Below are 20,172 nucleotides of genomic sequence, written 5' to 3'. Positions count from 1 at the left end.
TCAGCTATAAGACCGCATGTTGTTTACCTCTATCCTTAACCAATTGTTTTCTTTAAGCTGTATCTTTTACTGAGGTGTGCCAATTATTTAAAAAAAAAAATACCCGAAATAGAAAGACGTGATGCTAGAGGGTACTCTAACAAGTTAACAACTGCTTTCTCCAAGGGTCATCCAACATTCCGTCTCATGTTACGAATTTCACTCTGCATAAAAGATGGTGGTTTATTCTATTTAACATTCTTGTTTTTGTTTCAGATAAACTTACAAAAGGAACTGACAATGTGCAGTAAAAACGGTTAAAGCAGTGTCAAATAGTGATTTATACGTTAAATACGTTTAAGCTAGCCAGTGGCGGATTTGCAGTCTTGGCCGCCCTAGGCCCCAGGCCCTGTAGTAACTACTAGCCGCCCCTTTCTCAACACTTAACTTGCTTGCTGCCGCCCTTAACGTCTTGCCGCCCTAGGCCCGGGCCTACTTGGCCTTAGGGCAAATCCGCCACTGAAGCTAGTACGCTAGCAAATGAGTAATAAGTTACATCGTGTAGTGAAGTGATATAGTGGCGATGAGTTTCCTGACGTCACTAGGCCAGTACGTGGCGGGCGTGGCGGACAGCGTGGCTGGGCTGGCGTTGTCGCCGCGCCGCGCGCCGCCGTCGCGCCACCGCTCCGCCGAGGAGACGGCGCAGCCGCCGCCGCAGTCTTCCACGGCTACCATGAGGGGTGAGTCAGTTTCCTGATACCACTGGGCTAGCATGTTGTAGGGCTGGAACTGTCGCTGCGCCGCATAACGCCCTCCTATGAAGAAGCGACGCAGCCGCCACCCTCCACGGCTACCATGAGAGGTAAGTCAGTTTCCTGGCATCACTAGGCCAGTATGTGGCAGGGCTGACACTGCCGCTGCGCCATACGTCACCTTTACGCCACCGCTCTCCCTAGGAGACAGCACCAGCCACTGCGGCCGTCATGCATCACTTTTTTGAAATAATTGAGGTGTTCCGGTCCAAGTAGACGCTGATGTCAACTCAGCTAACTGGCTGTCAACTAATCAATGGTAACCAACTACTATGAAAGAATAAGTAATTCCTGGCGTTTAAGCGTCGTCTTTTAGTATAAGGTTTACTTATCTTATGTATTTTTTATAAAGGTAATACTTACCTTGTACCACGCCGTGGTTCGACTTACACAGCAGTGACGAGTCCAGTTTTCTAAAAAAACAAAAATGTTTTAAAGTAAGTAATTGTGGAAAACGTGAATCCAATTAGGTAGCACACACAGACCACGTATTTTTCTAAAGACGTAGCTTAGAGTAATTGTTTCATGAAACCGATGCTGCCAAAAATACGGGGGTGCGGAGGACGACGTGAGCGAGTCCCGTGCTGTGATTGGTCCGTTCAAAGACATGTGGACCGCCGACTGAAGTAGATTGGTGGCGTGATTGGAAAAAGTATCGAGTAAAGCTAACCTTATGCGTGGCAGAGGGGGTAGCGTGACCATGCTACGTCTTTAGAAAAATACGTGGGGATGTTTCTCCAGTGAGAAGTCGTCTTAGAAAACTTTCTACAGTCACCGTGCGAGGTGTTAGTATTTTGATGTGAATGAAATGGTGTGGTGGACATATTAGATATAGGGCTTACGACTGGCAGACTTACCTACTTCATCACAGTGTGCAGCAAGTGTGCAGCCTCATCAGCTCTCATTATTGGAGGGCAGTCAACTCCGTCGAAAGTTGCCATGATGTACTCTCTCTCTCGCACACGAAGCTAGAGCCACTGCTGAGAGTAGGCATATCAAGTCTATCCGCAATCTACATAGTCAAATGTCCGTGTCACATATATAAGTTATATTATAAGTAGAACCTCTAACTCTTATGTTGTAAACGAAATAATTAATGAGTAATGACCAACCAAGAAGCAGTAAAAATATACCTAAAATAATTCAATAGTTATTAACTTATTAGTGACAGTGTGACTACAGCAAGTTACTCTATGGTGCTCTATAGACTATAGTGACAGATATCGTTTTTTTAATGAATACTACCTCTCTATATGAAACCTACAAAAATCCATACATCCCATACCTTATGGATGGTATAGAACCATACCTACATAATAAATGACAGTTTACGTCAAGCTACTAAATCAAAGTACCTAATGCAAAATAAATTAAATGTAATCGTAGTAATCCCGACGCACGTAAAATATTTAACATGTTATGACGAAACAAGAGCAAATGTAAATCGAGCTTTGTGAATACCGCGAACGAGTATCATCCGGTTTAATAATTGCTGCGTTATTGACAGACTTATTGTCAACTCAGAGCAAAGAATGTGGGGATTGTGGGGTCACCAAATGTGATACTGATTGTGACCACGGGTGTGTAGGCGCGGTTTTAAGAAAACCCTACACTCAGTATTAGAATCAGAATCAAATGTTTTATTCGTGATAAACTTAAAACTAAAATTACATACAAAAGTATAACTAAAACTATAGGAATTTATAAAATAGGTAGGAGTTGAAGTTTACCACGAAAATGGTCTCGCCTCAGCATAATGCTGACCCGAAAGTCAGCGCTGATCTTCCGGCGGGACCATTTTGGGCCACGATCGCAGCCTTATTACACCATGTCGTGTGATGTCGTGTCGGCGCGAAGACAAACGGAGGACCAGTGGCGTCATCGTAGTCGTAGTCGTGAAAAAGAAACCACCTTACAAAGGTTAGAAACTTATATAGGACCCTTATAGGACCCAAGTCTACATTTTATAACGGCGTTTCAACTTTTTTTAAAGTTCGTGTCAAATAAAGGATTATTATATGCAACATCGCACTTACAAAAATTGATACTTCATTTTTTTTAATTTTTGACTAACCGTAAACTATGCAGTTCGCCACCAAATTTTTTATCAGCAAAGTCAAACTTGCTGGTCATTTTTGTGTTTTTTTTATGTGTAGGTTTTCCCCGAGTGGTGCCAACGGAGGGCGCGTCGGCGCTGAGCACGCGGCGCCGCACGTTAGAGTGCCTGGCTCCAGCGGCGCCGGTCCGCCGAGGCGGGTCGCTGCGCGTACCTCGTCAGCCGCTGCCGCCGGAAAAGCCCACCATGGCCTTCTGCAAGAGGCGGCTCTCGTGGCCTGAAGTAGACAGCTCAGTGAATTCTGGGTAAGTTGCGTGGACTTGCATTTCTGACATTACGTTCTTGGTCGCAAGATGGCGAGCAATTCTATCAACATGTAGCTTCGCAGGTTTATAGGGCTACCCGCATTTTGTTCTTATTATTTGTTTTAGGTTTAGGGTAGGTAGCTACGACGATTTAACGGGCTCTCAAAACCTAAGGAATATCCATTTATCAACAAATAAAGATCTTAAAGATTCAAGTGTGTCGCGCCCAAGATGGAAATAATTTTGCTACCAAATTTTGCTAACATACTGCTTTTCACATTACATACCTATGAGGTAATTATGATGTTTAAGGTGGTTCGACTAGGTTACCCAAAGCTTAAACCCCGCTAGATGGCGTCACTTTCGCAAATTTTCAGGTTTTATTTTTTTGTGGAATAGTGTTGGTATCTGTATACTTAAAAGTATGTTTAGCGCACTCTTTACATAAATATTGAACTATTATAATAAACATTGAATACTTCATTAGTGCAAAAAACACTTTTAAAGTCGACAGAGTGTTTCTGTCATGCTATTTCCTACTATTACTCACACATGCAAACAGTGTTTCCGTGATGCTTGTAGTAGACAATTTCATGCAGTGTAAGTATACTGCAATGGCGTTGCGGTATGTTCGTGGAAATACGTGCAAGAAGATTAGGGTTCGAGACTGGTACGACAGGGGTACTTTTTTTGTCCTTTTTGTGTTATCTTATGTTTCTTATACCTTTTATTCTTCGAATTCTTGTCCGATTCCGATATAACCGAAATATATTTCATTGATATCGGAAACGGCTCTAACGATTTCGATGAAATTTGCTGTAAGGGGTTCGATCTAGGTAGGTCTTATCTCTGGGAAAACGAGCATTTTTGAGTTTTTACTTATGTTTTATTTTTCTCCCAGATATTCAGTATTATTAATAAATTAGTTTATAACGTTTTATAAAAATATGTGACGTTTTGAACTAAAAGGTACCACATTGTCGGTTGTCTATTAGGTTGATTTCATTTTGAAGCTTTATGGAAATATGACAACAATAAGTAGGTACCCGTTTGGTTGAAAACGCCACATATATTGAAAACCTGACTTTCACAAATCTCACCTTTTTGGGTTCTTCCAACTCAGAAAGGATGGAGAATACTGACGATTCTTAGTAGCACTAGCCCAAGGAAGTCCAGGTTTGTAAGTGTCAGGTATCAGTTTTTTTTTAAAGCGCTAAATATAGTTCTACAAGTAAAGCAATCCCTTACTGCCCAGCCTCTATAGTATTTTTCAAACTGGAAGGGTACGATGATAGATTTCATCTCCATACAATTTATAACCTAATAATGCCAAGTGTTGCAAAATTATATTGAATTGAGATCTATCATCGTACCCTTGCAGTTTGAAATAGTTATTTACGATACAAGTGCGGAAAAGAGGAAATTCGAAACGAGTGGCGACAGATTAAAGCACGACCGCAGAGTGTTTTAAATCGACACGAGTTGCGAATTACCTATTCGCACGTGTATCGTACAACGTTTTACAGTACATATGGCCCTTTAAACTTTCGACATATGCATGAAAAGTGCTCTTTACGCACTAGGGCGAGAAAGTTGCACCATATGTACTGTAAAATACTTTTTAGTACATATGGTGCTACATATACGTTACCGCCCTAGTGCGGTAATTAGTACAATACGTGCATATGTCGAAAATGTAAAGGGCCATAATTATGTACTGTAAAACGTTGTACAATACACGTGCGAAAAGGTAATTCGCAACTCGTGTCGATTAAAACACTTCCTTCGGTCGTGTTTCAATTTATCGCCACTCGTTGCCAATTTCCTACTTTTCGCACTTGTATCGTAATGTACTAATAATAAAGTAGTAATTGTAAAATAAAATTAAAACTTTTTTTATATTTTTTTTTTGGATTCAAGTAGGTACAGTGAGTAACAACATTGCATGGCCTTCTAATTATAACTATTATAGAAAACGGGATATTTATCATGTTTATTTATATTATTTATTTCTCGATATTTTGGCCGGTCTTGCAAGACCAGTCGTTGTGGAGATCCCTGGGAAGGCCTATGTCCAGCAGTGGATGTCTTGTTGGTGTAGATGGATTCACACAACAAATGAAATAACATTTTTTCATATTTGTTATCCGTAGTTGTCCCTGTACCTGAAAGAAAAATAATATCATGATAGCACAAAATCTCTAATGTTATAGGAAGAAAGATGATGCAACAATATGGATTCTAATAAAGTTATCATTTACTTACCTAGTAATAATTCTGTTTTTCATTCATAGACAAAATTCCATAATTTTCATCCCCAGGAAATGTTTTATTTTACTTTATTGCAGTGAGGATGTCCTGATTTTTTCTGGCTAATGAAGGAAAACATTTTATTTCCAAGAATGCCTCTTCATTTTGCACAATACCTAAAAAAACCTAGAGTTAGTGACACATTGACTATTCGGCAACCAAAACAGTAATAATTACATTATATAGGTATTGTTCACTGCTTATATCTACTCTACCATTACGGAAGAAGTGAGAATTATTTTCTAAAAAGATCGGCACGAGAAAATTACAATGTACAATGAAGGAATGAAACTGTACCTACCTTACGAAACTTCACCATCATGAATTCCGCTTCAATTGAGTCTGAATTTTTCTGGATTTTCGCGGACCAGAACACCGATGATTTTTGTAACTTGATTTAGACGTTGCTATCATTTTCAATTTATACAAACAAATTGACACAATAAACATAACCCTATGTGTCAGTGTCAACACTGTCAAATAAAAATGCACTAAACATGATGGCACTGCAAATCCTGCCAGGTCGGCCAGGCAACGTCGCCAACGTCATAGAGTGGCAACGCCGCACGCAACGTATTTGTACACGACATTTGTGACACACACATACGTAAAATTGATGAAAAAATTACGTTGATTTATGTATGATTTCTGTATGAAACAAAGTTTTTCTATTAATTTAGCGCAAACGAATATTCGAAAGTAGATAAATGAGCAAATATTTGTGTAGTAATAGTGTGTAGTGCCTTAATTAAAGCAGATTGAATTTTGTATGAAAATCGAACCACCTTAAAAATGTTATTTAAGCTAAACAAATAATGTGCAAAAAATAAATAAAAAATAATGTCCTAGAATAGAACAGACAAGTGTTACTTTGATCCCTCCTAGCAGGAAAGAAAAGTATCACTTTGATCCCTCCTAGCAGGGAAGAAAAGTATTACTTTGATCCCTCCTAGCAGAGAAGAAAAAGCCCTGTTTCAAATTGGTGATGTGAAATAGTAGATTGTGTCACAAGGGAGCAAAATGACATATTTACGACGAGGGCGTGCATTGAATCCAGAACGAAGCGAAGGATTCTATAATTGAATCCTAAGCGTAGCGACGGATTCTAAAATAGAATCTTGAGCGTAGTGAGTTATTCAAGTGATAACGCCCAAGGTGGAAATAATTTTGCTACCATGTGACACATACTGTTTTTCACATCACCTATGAGTAAATTATTATGTTACAAAATATTAATTACCTAAAAAAATTGTATGCAAAAAAGAAAAAAATCGTGTCTTAGAACAGAAAAGTACGTACCGTACGTACCACTTTGATCCCTCCTAGCAGGGAACAAAAGTGCCACTTTGATCCCTCCTAGCGGGGAAGAATAAGCTCTTTTTCGAATAAGTGATTTGAAAAATACATGATGTCCCTTAACACCGATTATTTTAATTGGTGACGCTCTTATCGTACCTACACAGTAAGTACGAGTATATATTTGTTTGTAGTTACTAGTTATTATTCATTAAGTATTCATACAAAGAGTTTACGTAGGTACTAAAATAATTTATTTTCGTCCGATAAGGCAACTTATTCTTTATTAACACCGTGGGAATCTCAGTAGCAATAAATTCATTTTGGACGTTGACGGCAAAGCAAAGGTTATCAAGATAAATAACGGTATCGGGAAGTTGCGGAGCCAAAGGATATTAACGTGTTCCGAGGGAAGGGAATTGCAAATCAGCGGCAAGTCTTTGCGGCCGAGGCACAGATTATGTACCTATAATACTAGTATCAACCTACTCCTAGGAAATGTATTGTGGCGGGCTGTTGGGGTTAGAAAGAAGCGGTTTCACTTACCTGAGCGAATCGGGATTTTTCTTGGATAAATAGCCTCTGGCTTGCCTTAGCAGCTGGTGGAGTACACACGCACACACAGCACACAGAGCATAGATACTTCACTTCACTGCTACTCGTACTACAGTAGATATATTCTCAATGTTTAATCTGGTTTAATTAATCAAATTAAAAGTCGCTCGTACCACGTTATGACATTTAGGTAAGAATGTTGACAACATTGTTGTAAGTAAATTTACCACTAACAGATACAAATTATATTGCTTATTTTATAAGAAAATAGTAACATTTATTCTATCTTGAGGCTTTTGTATTGTATGCAATCATGTACCGTGTACCGTAGTATGTATGTCAGTTCTGACTGTCCAAAGATGCCAACGTAAGCGCACTTGTTCTGATAAGGAAAAGGAAATGTACGGTCACGGTGTAAGGGCCTTCTGCTATATACTGTATACTACATTATTCGTGCGCGAGTCCGACTCGCACTTGGCCGGTTTTTTGCTTAGAACTCATAAAGGTAATTTTCGTTTAGAGTATTTTACAAGTTGCAATGTATGTTTGTATGTAGGTATACCTATATGTATGTTCGGGTCAAATCATGCAAGCTTAATTAGACACACTAATGATAAATTAGAAAAAAAAACCCTCATGTCTCATGAAACATGAATCATGAAGCCTATAGGTAGGTAGGTAAGTCTACAGGTAACACGTCCCTATATAGCAATCCCACCGAAGTTCGGTTTAAGTGAACTTTATTTAATTCAGGCCTGAGCATGGTAATGGGCATCAATAAACAAAGTCGGTGAAATAGCAGGCGGTCTCCCGTCTGGGTAGATGACTCGATTTATCAACGGGGGTTTCATTTGGCCGAATAGAATATTTGATTAAAGTCGGGCCCGATTGCAACTTTTATTCCATTTTACATCTGGGTAGCGTTACCTTAGCAATTCTTGTGTTGATGAAGTAATTTCCGGTTCATTATTACAAGTTACGCAGAAATATATATTCAAGTTATTTTTCCGTATTGACGATAGGTATCAAAGACAGTGAATGAAACGACTGTTGCGGCTGGCATGGGCATGACTGTTTAGCTGCGAAGTAGTAAATCGAATCGAGCGACATAACGTCGTCTATCTTTTGTGCATGCCCATTCGGAACTTAATTTGGAAGCCCCGATGACCTGCTCTTCGTCACAACTGTTGAGCCTGAATAGCTAAATACCTTGGATATTAATTTGTTACATACCTGATGCTTTATTTCGATTAGTTATATCATTTTTATGCTATACGATTGAATAAATACATCACTACCTATCTGCATCGTATCTTATTCAAGAATTTGTCTGTGATTTGTGTCTAGAGCGATTGTATCGATGCGGAATCGCAACAATATAGTAATTTCACCCCTGCCTACTGTCACAGTGTGGTTCACCGAAGATACACTTGTACTTACTCGTACCTACATAGGTACAGGCGTTCGGTCGCTTCCTCCACGGGACAGGGTGATTGCCTCGTCGTATATGTAGTCCTGATAGGAGCAATTAAGTATTGCGAGGCCCATCTCCTGCTCAAGGGAAATCCAATTTGTTAGGGCTTGATACGGTTTGCTTATTTACTCACGTTGATAACATTCAATAAACCCTGTCCACACCCTTTAGTTTAGAACTTTGTTATAAAATCTATTTTAGAAGGGTTCGCTTAGTAGGCACATAAGTAATCATTAATAAGAAAAATAAACCGACATCACAAAACAGTGGTCTCCATAAAATTAAGCCCGGCATAATATAAACAATACAACTTTCTGGCTAATATAGGTCATCAAGCGACCTGTTGCTCTGTACCCCGTGCTCGCGACGCTTATGATGCCCGGTTGCCCGCCCCTTGGCCCCCACTCTCTAGTATAATGTACTCTATACTCGGGCGCACTAGATTATGTACAGGTACAGTCGCCATCAGATATATCAGTGCGGCCATAAATATCTGAACACGCACTCTAACGCCTCAAGGATTGTCAACAATCAGTTGACAATAGAGGCGTGTTCAGATATTTGTACTACAATAATAAGTAAGATTGTTGACATTTAATAATTTTATTTGTGACAATCCATACCTAAAGAGCCCTTTAGCGGTCGGCGCTTATGTCACGTAGTAATAATGGTGTAATTGGTTGTAAATAAATGGCCTGGCAAACAAATATTAATTTAGTGTTTTGGATAATAGAAAAAAAAATGTGCTAAGAATTGCGGTTTCAGTAAGTAATGTAGCTTGCAATTAATTAGTAGCATAGCACAATAGGTATGTTCTCGTTCGCAATCTCTGTGTGTCTTTTATCATGTTGTAAGTGTACAGACGTCGTGAAAGGAAACACCGCAGGAATATGTTTCAGTAAAGGAACGTTGTGACGTGGTCGGTGAGATCGAAGAGTTATGAATGACCAATGGGTCCGGGAGTGTGTCCGACTAACGAGCTATGGGATTGCAATTCGAAGCATCTTCGTTATGAGCGACGTATCGTTACGGGTTTATGTAGTGCAAGTAAAGTGACGTGTAGGTGTAAGGTTCAGATATTTAACGACCGCTTTTCTAGAAGTTGATTGTATTTATATATGCGAATTGTATGCTAATGTTTATCTATAGTCAACATCAAATTTAATAAATAGTGACCGCCAAAGTGGCTAAATATATCGTAACACACCTTTGTTACCACAGAAATAAAGATGTGTCCTGATATATTTGGCCACTTTGACCGTCACCATCTGTTTGAGGCCGACTGTACAACAATTATGGTGTAGATAGTACATACATAATATTGAATGCCAATATTGCAGTGAGAACAAGCAAGTATATTACGGCGCGATTCGAGAAATTAATAAGAGATTCACTAGATATGAAATAGTAAAGATATGTGACATTTCACGGCAAAAGGTACCTTACGGCGCGCTAGCTGTACGTCGCAAATTATTGCGGCGCTATGCGACGTAAGCGCCATCCAATATTAATTGGAGCGGCGTTAATAATAGCGTAAGCTCCAAACGCCATACACTGTACATACAGTTGCAAAAATGCAGGTGTCTCGGTAAACACTAGTACATAGATTATCTACTTATGCATACCTACCTATAGATCTTCGTGAGCTACGAAAAATTTAGCTCGGCTCTCTAAACAAGCTTCAGATGCAAATTTATTTATTTATTTACCTATTTATTTATATATTTTTAAACTTTATTGCACATCAAAAAAGTACAAATGGCGGACTGAATGCCTATATTATATATTTCAGGTTGTTGCTATGCTATGAATTTACCAAGCTGAGCTGTCCTAAAGAATTTCGCGACCTTTAAATAACAATGTTAATTGAATATTGAGCGATTTGAGCGGGATAGCCAACATTCGGAAGGAAAACGCTTTTTCATTGACTAAACAAGACGAGGCGGAGTAGAGGCCCGAGCGGGAACTCTTATACTAATTGGGGATATAGGTATTTGTAATTTCTTTTTTGTCGCCGATTGTAAGGAGTCGGTTTCTTGTCGAGTCTAAATGCTAGGTATCTTTTAGGGAATAGGTAGGGTTCGTGTGTGAAGGTAAGAATAGTTCCAAATGTTCAAATTAAGTATGTAGTTTTACCTACACAACAATATCAAATCTTAAACAAATTATATAATTTGAATACCGTTTCTTGATACCTTAAGTAACTATGGTAAATCGATGCTGTAAGTAACCTTTTCATGTGGTGATCCCTACATAATCGGTTGGAAACTAGCGAACCTCGACTGCTACTCAACGCACATTACCGAGGTTTCATTGGCTGCGAATCCCTTCGTATTGATTGCCACACCCGGGAGTCCTTAGCTGGGAAATAGCGAAAACCTCGTCCCGGTAAAGTAAATATTGATAGAAGAAATGCACAGCTATACTAGCATGTACCTATAAAAAACCCGGCCAAGTGCGAGTCGGAGTCGTGTTCCTAGGGTTCCGTACTTTACACAATTTGGTCATTAATTGGCTATTTTCTTAAATTACTTCTAAACTATTTATTTTAAAATTACAAAAATATACAGGGTGGCCAAAAATAAGTGCATTCCCCACTTCCCGTTGCCAGGGATGTCTTGGGATTATACTGAGCAACTTTTACTATGGGACCAACAACGACATCGCGAGAAAAAAAAATACCCTCCCATATAAAATGGACCAGCCAAAATGTATGAAACAGCCAAAGTTTTTTTGCGATTTCGGGGTTGGTCCCATAATAAAAGTTGCTAAGTATAATCCCAAAACCTCCCTGGCAACGGGAATGCACTTATTTTTTGGCCACCCTGTATATAAATTTGAGATTCTCACAATATACTACAGTCAATAAAACACCATAAGTAGATCTCTCTCTATAAGTATTTTTATAGAATTAGAAAGTAAGTATATCGTTATGACTATTACGAAAGTTTTAGTTATGCTAAGTAAGCTAGAAACTTACGTGATTCATTAAACGTCTACGGTAAAATAAAAGCAAAAGTTATTTCCTAGTTTTGATCCGCATGGGAAAAGAAGTTTACAATACTCGTAGTTTAGATTAGCTAGATACTTTTTGTATTGTAACGAATGTGTAGGTATAAGGTATATTATACAAGGAAAACCACTCTTATGTTAGGTAAACAATGAGATCAAACCTCGTAAATACCTGTTCTAAAACAATCACGTACAAAATAGTAATAGTTATACATGAAATAAAACTATGAAAACGGATTATATCGCGTATATTGAATTTATAATACATCCCGACGTTTCGAACTCTTTACAGCGTTCGTGGTCAACGGGTGTCCCCGGCTGATGTCACCCACGAACGCTGTAAAGAGTTCGAAACGTCGGGATGTATTATAAATTCAATATACGCGATATAATCCGTTTTCATAGTTTTATTTCATGAGTAACTATCGCGGTAACCGAAGACAATATTAGTAATAGTTATAGTTGATTAAGCAAATCTTGTCAGTAGAAAAAGGCGCGAAATTCAAATTTTCTTTGGTACGATATCCCTTCGAGCCTACATTTTTAAAGCCGCCTTTTTCTACTGACGAGAGTTGCTTGACCAACTATACTTGTTTTACAAGGGGCAAAGTTTTTGTTTAACCTCTCGTGCTAATATTGATACCCGAGCAAACGAATGTTTTTCCCCGCTTGTTTTAAAGGATAAAAGACGGCTTTCCGAGCTAGTGAGGGGAAAAACAAATTTTGGCACCGAGTGAAATATATATAATATTTTTCACCACACCAAGACAAGGAAAATGCTAACTGTAAAATATCAAACAAAATCAACGTAAATCAATTCAAAATGAATGGTAAATATTTATCATGCAAAATCATCATTTAAAAGTCAATTCTACCAGCCAACATAAGGAATCCACTCAAAATTAGCATTTGATTACTTTGCCCCACATTTGGATAAAATGCAACTTTCCCATCAGTTTTTGAACAATCAAGACCCTTTACCTGCTGATGGTGTGGTGAAAATACATTTTCATAAACAAATAATATTTGTTAGTTGTATTTTTCACGTTCTTATGACATTAATGACCTATAGTATACCTACTGTTTGTGCCTTTTTACCTTCGTACCTACGTGTTTAGGGCTGTAATTACGCCACTATTAACAATGTTCATAATACAAATACAACCCTACGCGAGGAAAGATACCTTTTATTCGGATTGACACAACTATACGTGCCTGAGCAGCACATATAATATGCACAATAGTTATGTACGATACAAGTGCGGAAAAGAGGAATTTCGAAACGAGTGGCGATAAATTAAAACACGACCGCAGGCAGTGTTTTAAATCGACACGAGTTGCGAATTACCTTTTCGCACGTGTATCGTACAACGTTTTACAGTACATATGGCGCTTTAAACTTTCGACATAAGCACGAAAAGTGCTCTTTACGCACTAGTGCGAGAAAGTAGCACCATATGTACTGTAATAGTAGTTTATGTGACTGCTCCATAATGAAAGGCATTAAAACTCGAGTGTGGGTTTATGAAACGAACGTACTGAGTTTCATAATAGAATCACACGAGTGTTTTAATGCCTAATTATGTACAGTTACATACACTGCTTTATCTACACACATATTATAAACTTTCTATGATATATTCACTAACCTCATATTACAGCCGACATTGGGGCATAGTTATTCTCTGGCGGAATTCGCGGATATGAGGTGGTGGTGGTGGTGGTCTCCGAAATATCTTTATCGCACATTTTACACGAAACTTTTGCTAGAGTTACTTTAAAAACAACAAAACAAATTATTTTTTACTTACAAACTAATTGAAAGATAAACTACACGTCAAATGGCGGCAAAGAAAACTTTTTTCACGCATGTCACGCATCCGTAGTTTTTTTTAAAATTCAGAGGCAAACTAGAGTGGGGGTCGATTGTCATATCGTTCGATACCAACTAACAAGCGAGATTTGTCAAATTTGTATGCAATTGACATTTCATTTCGAATAAAACGTCATCTCGACTGATATTAGAATAGAGGTCAAATCAAATTTCTTTGTTTTTCAGATGTTCGAAATTTGAATAAAATAATATTATCGAAATCGATGTTATTATTTAGCAATAATAACATTTTCACGGATAAAAAATTTGCTGTAACAAAACAGTTGATCTTAATGTTGGCCATTATTTACGGATTTTGATGATGCCTTCAACACATATCAGAGGGTTTATGATATGTGTGTAGATAAACTATGTTTACTTTGCGTGCACCACATGCGACCTCATACCACTACGCGACTTGGTGTTAGGCATTTTCCTCGCATTAGTTATTTTGCATCTCGCATTAGTTAGGTATTTTGAAATAGGATATTTTTCAGTGTTTTGTACTTATTTTACACTGGGCACCGATATATTTTACAAAGCTCAGGTTCGACCTCATATTCATACCAGTTTCTCCAAATTGTCTCCGTCCATCGTCGGCGTCGGGCAGGCTTGTTCACAATCTCGAGTTTACTAGCGGTTTAGAATCTCTTAGCCTAGACATTTGATATCTGCACCCATTCTACAGTCAACGGGGAATGCTGTTTTTTTTTTAAATTGGGTTCCACAGTTTCGTTTTTATCACCGCACCGCATCCCCCGCCAAGTGGAGCCCTTAACTATTAGATTTAAGTCACCATAGAGATAAAAAAACTGTATCTGTGGTAAGCCGTAATCTTTCTTGTCAAATGTCAAATACCTAATTTCATTTTTATAAATCTTGCCAATCCTTTAATATCGTAAATTAAAAGACAGTATTATAAATGTGTAAACCGAGCATTTTCATTTGATACAAAACTCGACCATACTTTCTTGCAAATAAGATGGCCAGAATAACAAGACCCCTCACAAATAGCTTTATGGCCTTCTAGGCTCTTCTAGCTCCATAACCCTTTGATCGAGCCTGCTCATAATTTAAAAACTAAAATAAAATGCCTTCATCGACACGTTTACTGAAATTCTTTTAAATTAGAACAAATTTACTTAAGTTATTGTATGTACATTCCTCTGGTAGTTCAGCTTAAAAACATCGAATTGCCGGGACGTGCCCCGAGCCAGCTATGTTGTGTTCCAAGTTGAATGTAAGAACTTCACTTAGCTTCGCTCGCTCGTTCGAAAAGACCGTTTCATCATCATCTTCCTCGCGTTATCCCGGCATTTTGCCACGGCTCATGAGAGCCTGGGGTCCGCTTGGAAACTAATCCCAAGATTTGGCGTAGTCACTAATAGTTTTTACGAAAGCAACTGCCATCTGACCTTTCAACCAAGAGGGTAAACTAGGTCTTATTTGGTAATCCCAATCCTAATGTCCGGTTTCCTCACAATGTTTTCCTTCACCGAAAAGCGACTGGTAACGAATATCAAATGATATTTCGTACTTACATAAGTTCCGAAAAACTCATTGGTACGAGCCGGGGTTTGAACCCGCGACTTCCGGATTGAAAGTCGCACGCTCTTTCCGCTAGGCCACCAGCGCTCTCAACAAAAGGTTGTTTATTAGAAATTAGAATAAACTTTTAGTTAGAAGTAGAACACCACAACATTCATGTTACGTTAATCTAAATGGATTGAAGGTAAGCTCGAGAGGGTAACAAGTAAATTTAATCGTTCTAGATCAATGAAATCTACTAACTATCCGGGACCAAAGACGGAAATATGGTAACCCACAAAGCTGCATGGGTTGTAACCTAATTAAACCTAGGCAGCTTTGCATATAGGCAATATTGAATTTGAATCTGTGAGACAGGTAATCTAAAATTTACTATCGAGGTTAATATGATTATGTAATAGGGTAGGTATTAAGTATTAAGTGTAAACATAGTTTATTGAAAATGTTGTTATTATGTAATATGATACTGATACCCAAAGTTAGGTATATTGGGCATTTTTCATAGTTAATAAAAAAAAATTACACATTCAATGTGTTAAGGTTAACGCTGTTTATAAGTATTCCAAATTTCAAATTGATAGCTTCAGTAGTTCTCGAGATATTTAGCAATGTAACAGACAGACAGACAGACGGACAGAGTCGCACCATAAGGGTTCCTTTTGTACCTTTTTGGTCTAAAGCGAAGGACAAAGCGTCCATAAAACTCGATTCCACCATAACCATACTTAACAGACATTTAAAATCGGAATATTTCGCTCCTTGTCACTTAGGCCCGGTGCATCAACTACAGTTGACGGACTGACCAACGTCATTTCAATTTTCAATATCGTTTATTTCACTTATAAGCTTACAGTAAATAACAATCAATGCGCTTACACGGTAAATACAAAATAACAAATTATACATATTTGACAAATTCAAAAGTAAACTACAATTTGGAATACAATTAGAATTACAGAATATAATTAATAAACAAATCCAGACAAATACAACATGGTTTAAGTTACAGGGGCAAAGTTCAAAGCCGACATGGCGGACCTAATGAACTTGCCAAAACTGTCAGCAAATATGTCGGCATCCGGGACCTGAGTAAGCAAGTCATTCATTCGGATACAAGTTCGAGTAGTAACGTGGGTGCGTTCGCAGCCCGCACTTAGCGGTGAACTATGAAACTTCCCATACCTACTATAAAATTTAACGAACACTTTAACGGTGACAGACGATTTGGTGCGACCGACCCTTAATCTAAGCACTTTGTACAGGGTAAAAGAAACAGACGGTTCCTACTTCGAGGCGTTCACGGCACTATCGTGGAGGCAGGAGAATCGTCGGTTGGCGGCGTTGCGGCTCGCCGAGGCGCGTGCCGAACGGCCGCCACCAGGGCCGCACGAGCTCGGCCTGCCCAGCGTATCGGCCCAACTGTCTCACAAGGAGCATGAGCATCTTTATACAGAGGTATCCAAAAGTAGTATAACCTCAAGTTTAACCTATGATGCCACGTTTGTACAGTCAGCAAAGCTATTAGCTTAGCACCCCAAATAGCATACAATACAAATATGTATCTGCATAAGCCCTGCGGGCTTTGCTGACTGTACGTACGTTGTTTGTTATGTAGCATAGGTACAACATAGGCCTTTGCGGCTAACAATTAGCATGATCACCTCTCAACTCTCTCAAGTCACCTTTCGGTTCAATGTCCTATAAACTTAGCCCTTTTTTCATCAAGTAAGTATAAGTACTCAAATTTAACTGGTCATTTGTATCTATGCCTTATTAGTCTTATTACAACAAGATAAGGTCTAACGATGATCAATTAAGTGTGTTGCTGTTATATCTTATTAAAGACGTTATCGTTAACGCTGCCAACGCTAACGGTCTCCACTCTCCAGACACGCTAGTCCCAGTCCCATCTCGACCTCCCTAGCACACATTCCTTAACGTCGCCATTTTTTTATTAGCGAGCTACCTCAAGCTTTACTTGTGACGTAATTGTTTTCTGAGGTAAGGTCACGAGATGTGTTTTTTATCTTAGAGCTGAAAGCAAAAAAAAATATGCACCCAATCGCCAGCTGTTCCACAACTGCTACAAAAACGTTTGTTTCAGGTTTTGTTTTGCATCGAGAACGCAGTGGGAGCGCCGGCCCCGGACGGGCAGTTCGCGGCCTACAAGGAAGACATGGTGGAGTACGCTCGGCGCGCGTTCAGGGTCGCGCCGGAGCTGCACGCTCGGGCGATCATGGCGGCCGGCAGCGAGCGCCCGCCCACGGTCGTACTCGGCTGCACGGTCATCGAAGCGGATGGCTTGGAGGCCAAAGATGCAAACGGTTAATCTCAAATATTATCTTTAAATATTAGGGTCACTGACGGTGACGCCCAAAAGACTTAGCAATAATGTAGGTAGGTATACAGTATGGAAAAAAATAATGGGCCCTGGAGGGAAAGTACGTTATAACCTCAAGTTAGCTTATTTTACTTAAAGGGAACATTCATTTATTTTTAAAAAGAAACAAAACTGCGTTCAAAGATTTCTTAAATTCGTTTCCCTCGTCCGGGAATCGAACCTACTAAAAAATCAAAAAATACTAAATATTCGATTTTATGGATGTTTTGTACGACAGACGAGTGTAAGACCTACTGTTTCTTGGAGAAATTTTAACATTAACATGAACTGTATCGACTAGTGAAATAAAATAGCAAGGTTTTTTTTTTAATTTTTAGTAGGTTCGATTTCCAGGCGATACAAGCAAATAAAAAATAAAACTGAATACATGAAATAAAACTATGAAAACGGATTATATCGCGTATATTGAATTTATAATACACCCGTTTATAGTCACCCGTTGACCACGAACGCTGTAAAGAGTTCGAAACGTCGGGATGTATTATAAATTCAATATACGCGATATAATCCGTTTTCATAGTTTTATTTCATGAGTAACTATCGCGGTAACCGAAGATAATATTAAAACTGAATACAGTTTTGTTTATTTTTATAAATAAAAGAATGATTCCTTTAAGTAAAATGAACTAACTTAAGATTTTAGGCAGGCACTTTCCCTCCAGGGCCCGTAATGTTTTTTCACACTGCATATATATATTTTTATAATAAGAGAATAAAAATCGAAACTCGAAAAATATAAATTGCAAATGCGTTCGTAGTACATGCTCGCCAAGCGTAGCACCACATTGACTATACCTTAATATAAGTAATTGAGCTAATACTTGTATCAGGTGAACTTTTTAGGGTTCCGTACCCAAAAGGTAAAAACGGGACCCTATTACTAAGACTTCGCTGTCCGTCTGTCCGTCTGTCTGTGTCTATGTGTCTATCTGTCATCAGGCTGAATCAGTAGGATATAATACAGATGTAGTGCATAATAATTGTTTTCCTTCGTATTTTCACGGAAACGTACGAACGTGTCCTGCTATTTCAGTCAGTCTCAGTACAATAAGTACTGAGGTTGAGTAAAGTAGCATGACAAATACGAACGTTTCTGAGAAAATACGATGGTAAACAATTATGCACTACATCTGTACATCTTCCTCGCGTTGTCCCGGCTTCTTGCCACGGCTCATGGGAGCCTGGGGTCCGCTTGGCAACTAATCCCAAGAATTGATGTAGGCACTAGTTTTTACGAAAGCGACGGTACGAGCCGGGGTTTGAACCCGCGACCTCCGGATTGAAAGTCTCACGCTTTTACCGCTAGGCCACCAGCGCTTCATCTGTACCTACTTATTTTAATATTAAATTTCATTTTTTTTACATTTATCTATGACGAACACTGTTCAGTTTTCGCAGCACATTCTTATTCAAAAATCATTTTATATTTCATACAAGTAGCGTTGAATTGAAAGCAACGAGTTGCAGGTATCTATTTTAATCTTTTTCCGTTACGGACGTTAACGTGTATTAGAAAGGAAAAGTGAAGGCAAGAACGAGGCTGCCGCGCTGTTCATTTAGATGCAAATAGATAGACAGCACGGACGGCTTTCACCGGACAGCATGTGCATCCCTAACTATGATAGATCAAGATTGCTATTCCTATATTCCCAACAGGCAAGGCCCTAAGCAAAGAATATAATACTCACGCCCTAAGGCAAACCCGTACATATGTCGCCTCGAGAATCTTACCAATTGTGCGGTTTTTTTATTAGTTACATACAGCCTTGGAGAATATTCTAAATACTTTAAATAGTCATACTTGTTATGAACAAAATGCTGCACTTCATGATAAAAGCAAGCCGCTCTGCACAGTGATAGTAGGGACCAAACTGAGCGATTTGACCCGCAGCAGCGGCAGTTTCACCCCTTAGGAACAGAGATGGCGCTACTTCTTTAAAAAATATTTCAAAAAATTCTACAAGCTAAACCAATGAACCGATTTAAATGTTTAATATCTCAAATGAAAGCGCATTATATATACTACTTTTAAAAAAATACTCAAAAAATATATACTCAATACTTTTGATAAAAACGGGAATTTTAAGTTTGTTTTTTTACTCGATTGATAGTTTTTACTTGATTTCTCAAAAAAATTGTATGGAATATGAATAGTTTAATGCATGTATATATTACTGAATAAATAACAAGTATTATAAAAAAAACCCGACACCGACATCTCTCATACTTCTCGAAATATGAAAGTTTGAATGTGAGTGTAAATTTCTTCAAGATATATTCCAAATAATTCTACAAGCTAAACTATTCGACCGATTTTAATGTTTTATATCTCAAATAAAAGCTCATTATATATACTACTTATAAAAAGATATTCAAAAAACATATACTCAATACTTTTGGCAAAAAACGGCATCTTAAGTTTTTTTTCTTACTCGATTGATAGTTTTTACTTGATTTCATAAAAGAAATATATGAAACACGAATAGTTTAATAAATATATATATAGTACTGAGTATATAAAAGTATTACAAAAAAACCCGACACCGATACC

At 38.4% G+C, this 20,172-nt stretch overlaps 1 protein-coding gene across 1 annotated transcript in view; it reads left to right on the top strand.

The window, feature by feature from the left end:
• Window positions 1–334: 334 nt before the first annotated feature.
• LOC134745205 (BAI1-associated protein 3) overlaps window positions 335–20,172 on the top strand; it is an 85,950-nt gene continuing 66,112 nt past the window's right edge. The window contains exons 1-4 of the mRNA XM_063679202.1: window positions 335–719; window positions 2,948–3,152; window positions 16,483–16,675; window positions 17,325–17,544. Coding sequence (XP_063535272.1) covers window positions 563–719; window positions 2,948–3,152; window positions 16,483–16,675; window positions 17,325–17,544 — 775 coding nt within the window. The 5' untranslated portion in view covers window positions 335–562. The remainder of the gene's footprint in view (window positions 720–2,947; window positions 3,153–16,482; window positions 16,676–17,324; window positions 17,545–20,172) is intronic.

This window comes from Cydia strobilella, chromosome 11 (genome assembly GCF_947568885.1).
Source record: "Cydia strobilella chromosome 11, ilCydStro3.1, whole genome shotgun sequence".
Taxonomy (NCBI): Eukaryota; Metazoa; Arthropoda; class Insecta; order Lepidoptera; family Tortricidae; genus Cydia; species Cydia strobilella.
This window is presented reverse-complemented; position numbering and strand designations above follow the sequence as displayed.